Genomic DNA, 13,726 nt, shown 5'->3' with positions numbered 1-13,726 from the left:
TATTGAGTATCTACACCCATAGTTTGCACCATGAGCTAGGCTACTTCACTCTAATCACTAATTATTTTAGCACGTTAGGGTTAGTTAATATGTTAGAAATTAGTAAAGGTTATATTTGTTAGTCCCCACACTCCATTAGACATATGCTCTTTTAGTTCAATCAGTTCAAGCTATACTATGCTCACACCTTTATTGGGTTTGTATGATTCTCATTAGTGTCTCACATTAGTGCTAAGCCACACACACTGGCTGCAACCCGATCTTACACTTTCTATAAGAGTCTGAGGTGCCGATATAATTGTGGCACGGTTGAAATTTTGCATCACTTGTTCCTACAACGCTTTATCTACTGTTCTAGGTTGCATACACAGACGAAGCAGATTTATTTTAGAAACACTAGCTAAATATACAGGGGTACAATTCTGTAATATGTGCATATCTATTTTCTTTAAATAAAACAAAGATATTTACTGCTTTTTTTATCGGCATACAGACGTCAAGTGACAAGAAGTGGACCACTGTTGCTTTAACAGAACTCCAAAGCTTTAGCTGATGTTTCAGATAAAAGGAAAAAGGTTGTCAGTATGAAAGCAGTTTACCAGAAATAAAGAAACACAATAATTAAATCACCCTCCAAATGTATATAACAGAAGCTCTGAAACTGGTTCAACAATGGTGGTGTGTTGCTTGACTGCCTTCCTAAATCATTCTACGAAGGGCTAGATGCACTAACATGAAAGTTTCCAGAAATAAATTGCCTTAGGGTAGGCTCTAGTCTGTGAAGGTTAAGTGGTGGGAAGTAAATAGCGGACTGGCCCTTATTGGCTTTATACTGTATAGATTAGTGTGACCCGGCCAAATGGTAACCCATGTTAGCTAGATATGTAACATGATTTCTCTCACACGTGGGATCTCAGAGCCCCCCTTAACCTCCCCTCCAGATTGTACAGCATGGTGTGAACGATTGAGATACTGCTAAATGGTGACAGTCAGCCTGTTTGTAATGATCGGGGGAGCATCTCCTCTTAGCGTCTTATAGGCACATCCATCTCCGTGATCAGATCAGGATATGTGCATGTCTGAATTCCAACTGGTTACGGGTGCTAAAAGGTGTGAGCATGATCGAATGAAAGAATTATCAGGAACAAGCCACAATCACACCAAATACTATGAATCAGGAATTAATTAAGAAAGAGTTTTTGGAAGAAATGCAGACTTGTCGAAGGTTAGATATACATGCAACCGATGCTGAAGTTAATGTGATATTAAAATAGGGTGTTTCTCCTGTCCATTGCAGCCCCTTCTGTCCCGCCTGGGCATCCTTCTGCCTCTGCGCTTGTCCCTGTCGCTGTTTCTGTGGCAGCAACGCCTACTCCATCTGGAGGCCCTTCGCCCCCTCCAGCACCCACAGGACCACCTCCTCCAGTGGCAGCCACACCTCCGCCTCCTCCTCCATTGCCAGTAGCTGCAGCTCCATCGTCTTGCTATGATGATAATTCCGCATCAGGACTGGCAGCAGCCCTAGCCGGTGCCAAATTGAGGAAAGTACAGCGGGTGAGGACAGTTGATATTTTAATTGACTTATTTATTTAATTGAAAATCAACACTCTCCTCAATGTGATGTTTTTTTATAAAATTGTGGCTAAACAATGATTTGACAATGAATGGTCTCATTTTGTAGGACCTGCGCAATGCACATGAATGAGCATGACAGCTACTTCCTCTACAGGGTCCGGCTCTTTCACCCGGATTCTCTTGATTCACTGCATACAGCTGTAATAGGCAAGGGAACCTGGGTGAATCCCGAGTCCCAGCACATTTTATGTATGCATGCATTTAATCCCACGTGCAAGCATGCATGCTGCGGAGATCATCAATGGCGGCTACTATGACCATAAAAAGGCCAGTTTCTTTTTTCCATAGAATCCTACAGACTGTGCCTGATATTTTCCTGGTGAAGTAAAAGAGAACATAGTTTGCAGGAGTCAGGCCACTCTGCGGGGGTCAGAACACAGCTCCCTGCACCCCAGCTTTTGCATTTAAAACCCTCTCATCGGCCCTGTATAATGTCATGCATTCCTCTGTCCCCCTCATTTCTCAGAATAATCTCTATGCAGTCTTTCTATTGTTGCATTCCAAAATGTCTTTTTCCATCTCTGTCCTCCTTTCATTTCTTTATTCTAAAAACCCTCCTTTGTGTATAACTTGATATTTTACTCATAGCCCCTTTACACCAAAGGTCTTTGCATTCACGATGTAATGTGCCAATCTCTCAGTCCATCAAGCCTTTCTGTTTGCCTCTGTTTTTTTCTACACTTTCCTATGGCCCCTCTCTACCGGATTATAGTAAATTAGTTTGTTTGTTTGTTTTATTCACTTATAATGCACACCAGACCCGAAGGTGCGCAACAGTACTGAAAATGCGAAGCTTAAGTTACAGGGTGGGGTCATGGGTTACATACTGTATACAAATACAAAATGCAATAAATCACAGGTAGACGGCAATTGCAAATTACACACAAAATACATGAAAAATTAGTACAGAATACAATAAAGGCAGTATATATACATGCGCTAAGCTCATCGGCCAGGTGGGCAGAGTGAGGAGGTCCATAAAATCAAAGGAGAGCAGGATAGTGATGCGTATAAACTAGTGTTGTGTAAGGATAAGTAGGTGCCAATGGGCTAATCATTGGCAGACCTCAGCAGATTAATGTAGTTGCTTCTAAATTTCGGAAAAGGCTGCTCCTCACGTAGAGGGTTTGGCAGGGAGTTCCATAATTGTGCCGCTTGAACTTGGAAGCTGCTGCCCCCCGCCTTAGATAACCTGAATCTAGGAATAATGAGGCTATTGGCATTTGAAGTTCTGGCAGGGCGCGTGTGGTTTCTTTTAGTGAGTTTATTACAGAGATAGCTTGGTGCAGCATTGTTCAGGGCTTTATGAACCGGGGACGCTACTTTGAAATGGATTTTGTTTTGGGTGGACAGCCAGTTGATTTTACGCCTGATCTTTGAAATATGCGATCTTTTAGATGCACCGAGGGCGACTCGTTGGGCGTTATTTTGAAGAATTTGGATTCGGTGGGTAATAGATTTGTTTGCTCCAATGTAGAGGGCATTACAATAGTCAAGCCTCGAGAGGATGAGTGCTCTCGCTCGGATAAGGCAGTTGTTGTCAGAGAGAAAGTGCTTACCTGCTCTGATGAGCTTGCATGTATAGGCGGTGGCCGAAGCCAATGACTTCACCTGCTTGTCGAAGGAAAGTGTGGCATCCAGATAGAAGCCAAGTGTCTTCACGTCTTTAGATACCTTGATGATATTTCCATCAATTTTAAATGAGGTATAGTCCTGGCTACGTTTTTTGATGTTAGAATGTGTCCCTAGGATGATCAACTCTGTTTTATCATCGTTCAGGCATAGACCGTGGGTTGCCATCCATGCCTGGACGATGATATACACCCTATTCACCAAGGCCAAATCCTTGTTGTAATCCCCAGAAAGTGGGAGGAGAATCTGGGTATCATCTGCATAGTTAGTGTAGGTGATACCGAGATGGTCCAGATCATCAAAAAGGGGCTTTGTGAATATGTTGTAAAGAGTCGGGGAGACACACGAACCCTGAGGGACTCCGCACCGGATAGGGATTGGGTCCGCCGCTGCCGATGGGGAAAACACCCTCATGGTCCTGTTACTAAGAAAGGATTCGATCCAAGTTATGGCCTCTCTGGAGAAATGTGCGGCAGAGTCTAAGTGGCTGCAAAGTACCCCATGGTCCACGAGGTCGAATGCCGCCGAGAGGTCCAGCAGCAAGAGGAGAGCCATTTTTCCTTTGTCTCTTAGTTCATCTATTTGAGCCTTTAGGTCAATGAGGGCAGTCTCTGTGCCGTGTTGGGGTCGGAATCCTGATTGGCGCTCTCCTAAAAGTTTATGTTGTTCCAAAAAACTTTGGATTTGATTATAGGCAATCTTGTCCAGGATTTTAAGCAGGAAGGGGACTGTCGTAATGGGACGGTAGTTTGTGGGTATTAGAGGGTCTAGCGTTTGCTTTTTGAGCAGTGGTAGTACCCAGGATTGTTTTAAATTGGTGGGCACCGTGCCGGACGTGAATGAGGAGTTGACAAGTTTGGCAATAAATGGGGAGAGATCCCTAGCAGCATCTTTTATAAGCTGGGCAGGGCAGGAATCGCCCTGGCAGTTTGACGGTTTAAGAGAGAGGATGACTTTCTCCACCTCAAGGATAGAGGTTTTAGTGAACATGAACCGTATAGCTGGGTCCTGAGCCTTTGGGGCACGGTCTATGGTGGAATTGTTGGTCTTAGGTGGTTGTGTAAGGGAGGCTTTCTTTTTGGCTATTTTCGTTTGGAGTAAGGAAATTTTATTTGATAAGGCTTGCTGAATGTCGGCGCACCACGTTTTGTCTTTGGTGCATATATCCGGAATGGGGATGGGTGACTCTAGTTCCTTGAGGATGGTGAATAGTTCCCTCATACTTGAATTGGCGTTGGAAATACGCTTATTGAAAGAGTTCTGTTTGGCCAAATGGATTTCTTTTTTATATTGGGAGGAGATTTCTGTTAGTTTCGTTTTATGATCTACTGAAGGGGTAAGCCTCCATGCTGTTTCGCAACTCCTCTTAAGTAGTCGCAGATCCTTTAGTTCAGGGGTAAACCATTTGTTTAGGTGAGATTTGGGTTTACTTTGAGTTTCAGAGGTGCAATGTTGTCAAGGGTGGTCAACATAATTTTGTTATACTCATTGACTAATGTTTCTGGGTCTAAATGATCCTCTAATCCGTTGAGGGTAGGTAGAATAGCCGGGATCACTTTATCTCTGGTGATGCTCTTTTTATTTCTTGTTAGGCAAGGCGGGCCATGATAGAAGCTGATGGAGGTGGTCTGGAGGTAGATAATTCAAATAACAAGAAGAAATGGTCTGTCCAAGGTTGAGGGATAATGGCTTTGATATTGGCAGTGCAGTTGTAATCTACTAGCCAATCGAGGATTCTTCCTTTATTGTGAGTGGGTTCTAGAGTTTTTTTGCTTCATGCCCAGATTGGAGAGGGAATTGGCAATGATGGTGGCATTTTTGTCTGAAGGGTCATTGAAGCCCAAATTGAAGTCACCTAGGACAAGTAGTTGGGAGGAGGTTTTAAGGTTGTTGGAGAGTAAGTTGTGGAGATCCTCCTCAAATGTCCCTAGGGGACCAGGTGGTCTGTAGATGAGGTGGATAGTCAATGTTTGGTAGCCAGCTAGTGGAAGTTTAATGGTAAGCGATTCACATGAATCGGATGCTATTGTGGGTGAGGTTCTCATACCTAAACTAGTCTTTGCGATTATAGCAATACCGCCACTGCGCATATTAGTTCTATCTTGCCTGAATATAGTAAAGTCTTCTGGGATGGCTAAGGAGAGTAGGGGTCCTGCTGCGTCGTGCAGCCAAGACTCTGTGATAGTGATGAAGTCCAAGTTATCGAGCACTATCAAATCGTGGATGTCTGTGACATGTGCTGTCAGGGATCTGGCATTTATTAATCCTCCTTTGAGGAGGGGGGGCTATCGGAGGAGACGGTTCAATTTTAGTATGGGTGGTAGGAGGAAGTCTCCTGTTATTGAGATGGGCGATATTGGCCTTCTGGGTGTTAGATCTTTTGTTAGTAGGAGGTGGGGTTCTAGTCAGAGGCTCATGGAGTTTCGAGAGTCTAGCTCTAAGCCTGGAATTTCTGCAGAGTAGATTGCATCGGTTGCTAGGAAACTCAGTTGAGGGACTCCGATCCAGGTGTTCCATACTGGTATCGGTAGAGAGGATGGTCATGGTAGAGTTATTTAGGGGTCTCATGAACACTATGGGGAAGCTACTGTCCTGTCTATGGTGGAGGATAATTAGAAGTGAGTACAATAGCAGGCTGCAAGGTGTGCTAACCATGATGTGGAACTACAATTCCAGTAAACACAGTGGGCTGGGTAGGCAGCTTCAGATGGGCAGAGGTAGCATAGGCTCAGTGAGCTGCAATGACTAAGTTCAAGTTGCATGTTGTCACAGTACTGTTTCTCGTGTGTCAAAATGGCAGAGTTGTATTTATCTACAGTTGTAATCGAGTCTGTAGTAGTGTTGGAAATGGGCCTCCACCCAGCTGATTATACTGAAGAAAAAGTAGAACCCAAAGTACGACGTCCGCAACATCGAAATAGCCATACTCAGACACATTTTAAATGCATTTATAACAGTTGTTTTGTATTGACCCAAACCGGTCACCCAGTAACGACTTTAACACATTTGTGTACAGTTTCAAATATGCAGTTGGTAAAAGGGAGGTAGGGATCTGATCTGGAAAGACAGGAGCATCTGCGGGAGCCTATTGTGGAGGTTGCAGTGAAGTGGATACAGGTTCAGATCCTAGTATTTTGGAAGAGTGAGCAGAATCTCCTCCTTGTCTCCCTTTAATTTCAGGCCACTGGCCTTCACCCACTTCATTACTGGCATGAGCAGCTCCACTTCTTCCAGTAGTAGATGTGCCCTTGTGGTTAGTGGCATTGCCCCGTAATGCAATTGCATTTTCCAGGCACACATGGATATGAGTGGCTTCTGCGTACACCTTGAATTGCATATTATGGTTAATGATCTGTGCTAATGGCCACATGTACATTTGTTTTAAAAAGAGGAAGGGCTTATGAAAGCCACTTTGGATTACCTTAGATGAGGATTAACCATTAGTGTCAACTAAATGGGTGCAGTTATTCGGTATAGTCAGGGATATGCAGTTCTTCCAGACTGTGCCTCACAGAAATCTAAAGAGGACTTTCATTGCATCCCAGCTGCACCTGGTTCATTCTGCCCATAGGTTGAATCTTCTTGGGTTGCTTGAGTCACAGTGGATGGAATGTGTAGGCTTCCCCAGTGAATAAGGGCGAGATGCAGATAGATGGATTGGCACTTTTCCCCAGTCTGATTTTGTATGTATTTGGAAATTTGTAACGCTCATTTCCACAGGGGGACCGGAAAACAAAATTGCATCTGGGTGCAGATAGTAGAGTGATACAGAAACAGAAATTCAGCATTGTCTACTGTTTTTAGATGAAGAGGGTGAGTTTTCAATTATTTCTAAACTCCAGCCGGGACTTATTTTTGCGGAGTTCGTAGGGTATAGCATTCCATGCTCTTGGCCCTACATGGGGAAAATGTCTATCGCCCCATGTCACAGAATTCGAATGGGGAACCACCAGAAGCTGTTGTTGTGATGAACGCAAGCTGTTGTTGTGATGAATGATAGGCCAAGATATTTGACCCCAAGTATCTCGGAGCAGTCCCCTGAATATACTTAAAGACCAAAGAGAGGGTCTTAAACAGCAACCTCTGTTGTACAGGCAACCAATGGAGATTTGAGTGGCTGGAAGGTCACATTGAGTAGCCAGCTGAGGAGGAAGCCGCCAGCTTCACATTTTCCTGTTGTGGGCGGTGCTTCTAAGGTTGGTGAATGACAATCCTGGAGAGGAATGTCTGGCAGCAGGCAGCACACAGGGGTTGTGGATAAGAAGCCAGTTAAGCTTGATTAAAGAGACACATGGCCAAGAATAAACAGAGCGGTTGAGAGGAAATTGGTTGCTGCACGGTTCCTATCTGTCGGACTGATGAACACAGCAATTTGGATGGTGTGCATGGCTGTGTTATATCCAGCTGTTGAGCAATATTCTGGATGCTTTGCTGGAACAGCATATCACTTTGAAACAGCCTAGGTGAAGATGGACTTTTCAATTTGGGTACTATCTGCTCTTGTGAGAACTGGTTGCAACAGTAATGAATCAGGGCAGAATTAGTAGGATCTGCAGTGATGGCATGTAAGTGAATCGTCACATATCTCTGATGGTAAACAACTGCTGATAGGAGTCTCCCTGGCCAAGGGATAACCGCATACACCCCTTAAGCCCTGTATTATACCCTGGAGTCTTCATATAGCTGTAATACAACCTCAATTTCATGCTTGCTGACAGTTGTCTGCTGCCGTGCTTTACTGACTGCACATGTGCTTATTGGCGGATTACTGTGAATTGATAAAAAAAAAATAACCTACTGGAGAATTGACTTCCCCTTACCTTAACCTATTCCCTTACCCCACAGCTATATTTAGTACAAATTAACCAAAATATTCGGTCAATTCTCCAGTAGGTCAATTTGGTATTCAATACATTTGGGTAATACCCTCATTGGCGGTGGTGTAAAATCCCAGCTCTTTCCACACTTGATCCTTGTCCAGGTGGGTGATCCCTTCACTGAGCTTCAGCACTAAAACTGCAGCTCAGTGTGGCTTTCCTGTGTTCTGTCACCAATCACAACTCACACCAGGAAGTGTTAAAATCCAAACCTCCCTCATGCGCTGCCCTGGCCCAGGAATCGGTGTCTGGAATCCCGAGAACATGCGCTCATTGTGATGGAAGGGAAGAAAAGTGGCCTCTTTTGGATCATCCTACAGAAATAGAAATTGTTTTATTCTTGGCTTGGGTGAAATAAGACTATTATTGGAAAATTATGGAATAAGCTGTAAGCTTCACCAATGCACAATTACAGGCATGAACTTCTCACCAACTATCATGCTGAATGTTTAATATATGTGAGAATCTGAACAATAACCTTGAAAAGGCACCTGGGTAGCACAAAGCATATGAGGGCTAAGTGTTTTGTAGAACCACATCGACTGAATTAATCTTTAATGCACAAAAGGAATATTGAGTCGACCATTCAGACTTTCTTGACAATTAAATTGATAGTGTGGAAAGAGTCAAAGCACAGAAAACAATGCACCTGCTTCTTATTCATTCAGGGGCACAACAGAAGTGCCCTTGCTCTGCATATAATTACATCACAATAGGACTATTGATCATACATCAACATCCACAATTTCAGTACAGCGACTAGACGTTCTGTGTCTCCACCTTAATGGCTGCAAAAAACCTGTTATAAATAATGTGAGTGCATATGTAACTCTTTACCACTTCCATCTCCCCCTATTTATCTCTGTAGTACTTTCCCCTGTCCACCTCTCTTTAAATCTCCTTATGTATCATATTTCATTCATCTGTCCTCTATCCCCCCTTTAAATTCTTCCTTTGTATTTTTCACCTCCCCTTATCTCTTTAATTTCTCCCTATCTATCACTTTGATTTCATCTATCCATCTCTCCCACTTTAAACTCTCTATATACCATTATATTTGTTTCATCTATCCTCTCTATCCCTTTAAATTCTCTCTAAGTAACACTATGTATTTCATATACCCTTCTCTCTCCCTTTAACTTCTCTCTATGTACCATTATATTTATTTTTTCTATTCTCTCTCCCCTTTTAAATTCTCTGTCACTATTTATTTAATCTACCCTTCTCTCTCCATTTACATTTTCCATATGGACCATTTCTTTCCTTTTAAATTTTGTTTCATATTTCCTTCATCTATCCTCTCTTCCTTTAAATTCTCTATATCTACCATTATATTTATTTCATCTATCCTTCTCTCCTCTTTAAATTCTCCCTTTGTATCACTTAATTGCTATCACTTATCCCCTCTTTCCTTTTAAATTCTACCAATGTATCACATTTCTTTCATCAATCCTCTATCACTTTAAGTTTATTCATTGATGTATTTCTCCCTTTAATCAGTTTCCTTTCAACTTGGATGCTTTTATCTATCGCTTACCACTGATCGACCACTTTAAAGCTACATGCACCTTTCATCACTCCATTGCTTAGTTTTCGTCTACCACGCATTTATATGTGCATCTATCTATGTGCATCTATCCCTTTGCATCTACAACTTTGTGTCTTCCATCTTTCCACGTTCCATCTGTCTCAACATAGCTCTTCACGCCTTACATCATCCATACTCTTCTCAAGTGTGTGTCTACCATTACAGCATAAAATCATCAGAAGGATAAACCTACCCTCGCCATTACAATTTAGGTGGAACTGTGACTGTTGCCCTACCATAATCCCACTAATGGTAGCTTCGCCCCATTATCTCCCTAGTCTAGCCTTTACAACAAAGGCAAATCTATGATTCCTTTTGTACTGAGAAGTTTCACTTTATTTCTGCCTTGTACCCCTTCACATTGTGCAGCTGTCCCTCTCTGCCATCTTCCTATGTCGCTTCAAAATCCATATTTCTCTCTCCTATTTTCCCCGTTTACTGTTTCTTTCAATCTAATCAGACTTGCCGTCCATCTTCCATCCGCACCCTGTAGGTCACCTTTTATGTATCTTTATCTTTTCTAAAATGCCAGATTCTAAATTCATACCAAAATAATGTCTCTTTGGCCCCGCTATGGATCTTATTTGTATTCCTTGTGGCCTCTCTTTGGGTCCCAATTTGTAGTTTTCACAGTACCCAAAGTGGTTTTGGTTTTTACCCCAATGTCCGGTCTTTATTAAATGACCTCTGTGCCCTGGCATTGATGATCAGAAGAAGCAGTGTGTGGCCCTGGGGAAATACAGGATGTTGGTGATGGACAGAAAAGGCAAGGGTCCTATTGGTCGTAGGGAGCACTGTGTTGTTGTAGGACATATGAAGAAGACCTGGGAGGCAGAGGGTACGAATATCCGGAAGAGGCAGGCTTTAGCCAACCTAGGCATGAATGAGGACGGTTAGAGGATACAGGCAGGTGTTATAGAATTGGTGTGAGGAGAACAAGGATATTCCAAAGTGGCTTGGAGTATGAATTGTAGCTAAAGAGGTTTTGGAATATTCTGAAGCAGCAGGAAGGGGTGATGGAAAGCGGGAAAAGGAAGGCTATGGTCATAGGAGATAACATGCGAGTGTGTGGATGATGTTCTGGAGAAGGATACATGAAGAGATGATAGAAAGATATACATTCTCATGTCCAGTTCCCGATGTAAAGAAAGTATTCCCTTAACACCATTATGTCCAGGTCGAGCATCAAGTGATAACATGCTGCATACTCGAGACTCCTTTTCCCCCTTGACCTTGCCTTAGGTGTGTTTCAACATGTTCAGCTTAAGTGTAATTATGTGTAAAGTACAATGTTATCCCCTTGCCTCTTAAATTCTCATTTGCATACAGATTAAACTAATTCTTAATGGCCAGTGTCTTGCCCTATCAAATAACCTGGTTTTCTCCCCCCTTCCCATTGTTTTTTTTTCTTCAAATAACCCATTCTTCCTTCCCTATCCCTTATCCAACCTATCTTTGCTTCCTTTTCATACCTGTGGGCCTCATTACATGTCTGGCGGTGCAGTAAAAACATGCTAGTTGCCCTTACTACCACTACATTTTGGCAATAAAGGAAGTACCGCCACTTTTACCACTCCACCACACTCGGAGCATGTAGGTAAAGTGGAGGATTCCCTCAGCAGAAAACGGTAGTTAAATGATCCACTTTGTTAACAAAATCAACAGATTTACAAATGATGTGCTCCTACAGACTCCAAAAACTGGGATTTACACTGCCCTATACCCACTTGTAATCCCGTGGTAATGACACAGGTCAGAGTGGCGTTAAAGGGAAACAAGTTCAGCAGTAAATCAGAAGATTCACTGCCCATTCACCACCAAACTCGTACTGAAGCCCATGTCTTTGCCCATATTATTTTTCATTTGTTATTTCTTTTTTAAAATTATGTTTTTTAATATGTCCCATTCTGTTTCTTGTGTTTAACATTCTGGGGGCGGCAAAAGAGTCACCTAAACATCTTGCCATGAAGGGACTACTTTGGCTAACAGTGTACTGTGTTTAACACTATTCTGAAGAGTCTCAGTTGAGCGCTTTGTTTAGACGTTTATGAATGTGGTGTATTCTTCCTTGCACCAACTCTTCCTCTATGTTTAGCAATTTATCTAACGAGCTATCAAGAAGCATTCATCATGCTTTGTTAATAGCAGCAGCCTGATGCCATTAGTTAGTTCCACACAAAACATCAAAGAATGAAAAGTAGCTTGCTTCCTGGATACGTGAAAAGAACTGCCTTTAATACCTATCTATACATTTCTTAAGCCGGACGATGGTTCAGGAAGCTCCAGTCCCAGTGGGGCAACTAAGAACGATGCCAACAGAACGAGCAGCGGAGGTGGTGGGAGCGGCCTAATGGAAGAAATGAATAAACTGCTGGCAAGGAGGTTTGTATCTATACGTTAAACAATGTTCATGGGATGAGGCATTCCAGAGGCCAACATTATGGTCTGTGGCCCAGCATCCATAATTTAGCAACTGTGGGGATAAAGTCTGCTTTGCTGTCAATTGACTTAATTCTAAGTCTTTGAGGTGGATCAGCAGACCATTCCTCATGATCAACGCCTTCCCCAAAGGTGACGTTGTGGTTTATCTGCCATTTTGCATCTCGTCTTCAAATGTCCTTGTCACTGCGCCGTTTGCTTTCAAGTGTTTTCGCGAATGATGAAAGCCGTAATCTGTATGCCTTGGGTTGAGGGACAGGTAATTTAGCCCATTGACTGTCCATAGGGCCTGTGTTATATATGTATTTCCTTATTTCGATAGGAATGTTTTGAGGTCACTGCAGTCAAAGGGTTAAGCCACTTAGTACGTGATCTCCATATGTCTGATACTGTCTATTGTTAGCAATGTAATAAGTCCATTAGCATGAGGACAATCTTTTTCCCTGTAACTTAGCTCAGAAAATATATACTTGTAGATGTTCTTCTTAGAGTTTGAAATGTTTCCAAAGATATCTGAGAAATATATGTTGACTTCTGGATATAAAATGCTGGTTTTATCTGGGCCACCCATTGTTCGAGACTGATGGTTTGCTTTGTTTACATTTAAGGAGAATAATGAAGGCCTTTAATAAGAATATTAGTGGTAATAATATGCGCTTATTAACCCCAGCCAAATTGTGCATTTCGATTGCATTGGATTCTTACCACGTGGTGTGTACAGAGTACTGCACAGCATTAATATGAGTTAATTACCCTCTACAGTCACTCCAATCAATCCAAACTCTTAAGAAGCAAGTACTTTAACAATAGGAGGTATTTAAAATATGAGGTGTCTAGCATTACCACTAACCCATTTGATCTCCACCTTTTCTCCTAACTCCAGTGTTATGCAAATTACATGCAGCTATCTTTCAAGCTCTCTCCTCCGCCTCCTCCTCTTCCTCACTCATTCCTGTCTGTCTGTCTGCTATTCAGGCATGGTGCACTTCCATTGATCTCTGCTTTAATGCCTGGAAGACAGAGATCCTTCTCATTGGGACCTCTGCTACCTCTCCCCCCCCCACACTCTGGCCACCCTCCATGGGCTCCCTCCACAACCCTGCTGTGAGGCAAAAAACCTTGGTGTCATCTTCGACTCCTCTCTCGCCTTCTCTCTTCACATCACAGATCTTGCCATTAAGGCCCACTTTCAGCTGCACCTCCTCAGAGGCATTCTCCCTTTCCTCACCTTCCCCCAGAAAACTCTATCCCTCCAGAGCTCTGGTTCTTTCAGGGCTGGACTACTACAACAATCTCTTGTTCAATTTGCCTAACTTCTCCCTTCGCCCTTGTCAACTAATCCAGAATAGGACTGTGAGACTTATCCTTGGCCTCAAGCCCAGGCGCCGCATCTCTCTAGCCCTTAAATCTCTCCACTGGCTCCCAGTTGCTGCAAGGATGAAGTTCAAGACCATCTGCATCACCCACAAGGCTTTCTGGGGCCTGGGACCCCGCTTTATCCAACTCTCACTCCCTAAATGCCTCCCTGCTAGAGCCCTTCGGTCGACCCTAACTC

The 13,726-nt window shown here is 43.0% G+C and overlaps 1 protein-coding gene across 22 annotated transcripts in view; it reads left to right on the top strand.

Moving 5' to 3' along the window:
* Positions 1-13,726, top strand: part of EVL (Enah/Vasp-like) — a 965,108-nt gene that overhangs the window by 829,527 nt on the left and 121,855 nt on the right. For all 22 annotated transcript variants that reach the window (XM_069637816.1, XM_069637808.1, XM_069637813.1 and 19 more), the window contains 2 exons: positions 1,298-1,554; positions 11,993-12,114. In XM_069637816.1, the coding sequence (XP_069493917.1) occupies positions 1,298-1,554; positions 11,993-12,114 (379 nt within the window). The remainder of the gene's footprint in view (positions 1-1,297; positions 1,555-11,992; positions 12,115-13,726) is intronic.

Source organism: Ambystoma mexicanum, chromosome 14, assembly GCF_040938575.1.
Source record: "Ambystoma mexicanum isolate Mex_15411 chromosome 14, UKY_AmexF1_1, whole genome shotgun sequence".
NCBI lineage: Eukaryota > Metazoa > Chordata > Amphibia > Caudata > Ambystomatidae > Ambystoma > Ambystoma mexicanum.
Note: the sequence above shows the minus strand (reverse complement) of the source record. Positions and strands in the feature narration are given on the sequence as shown.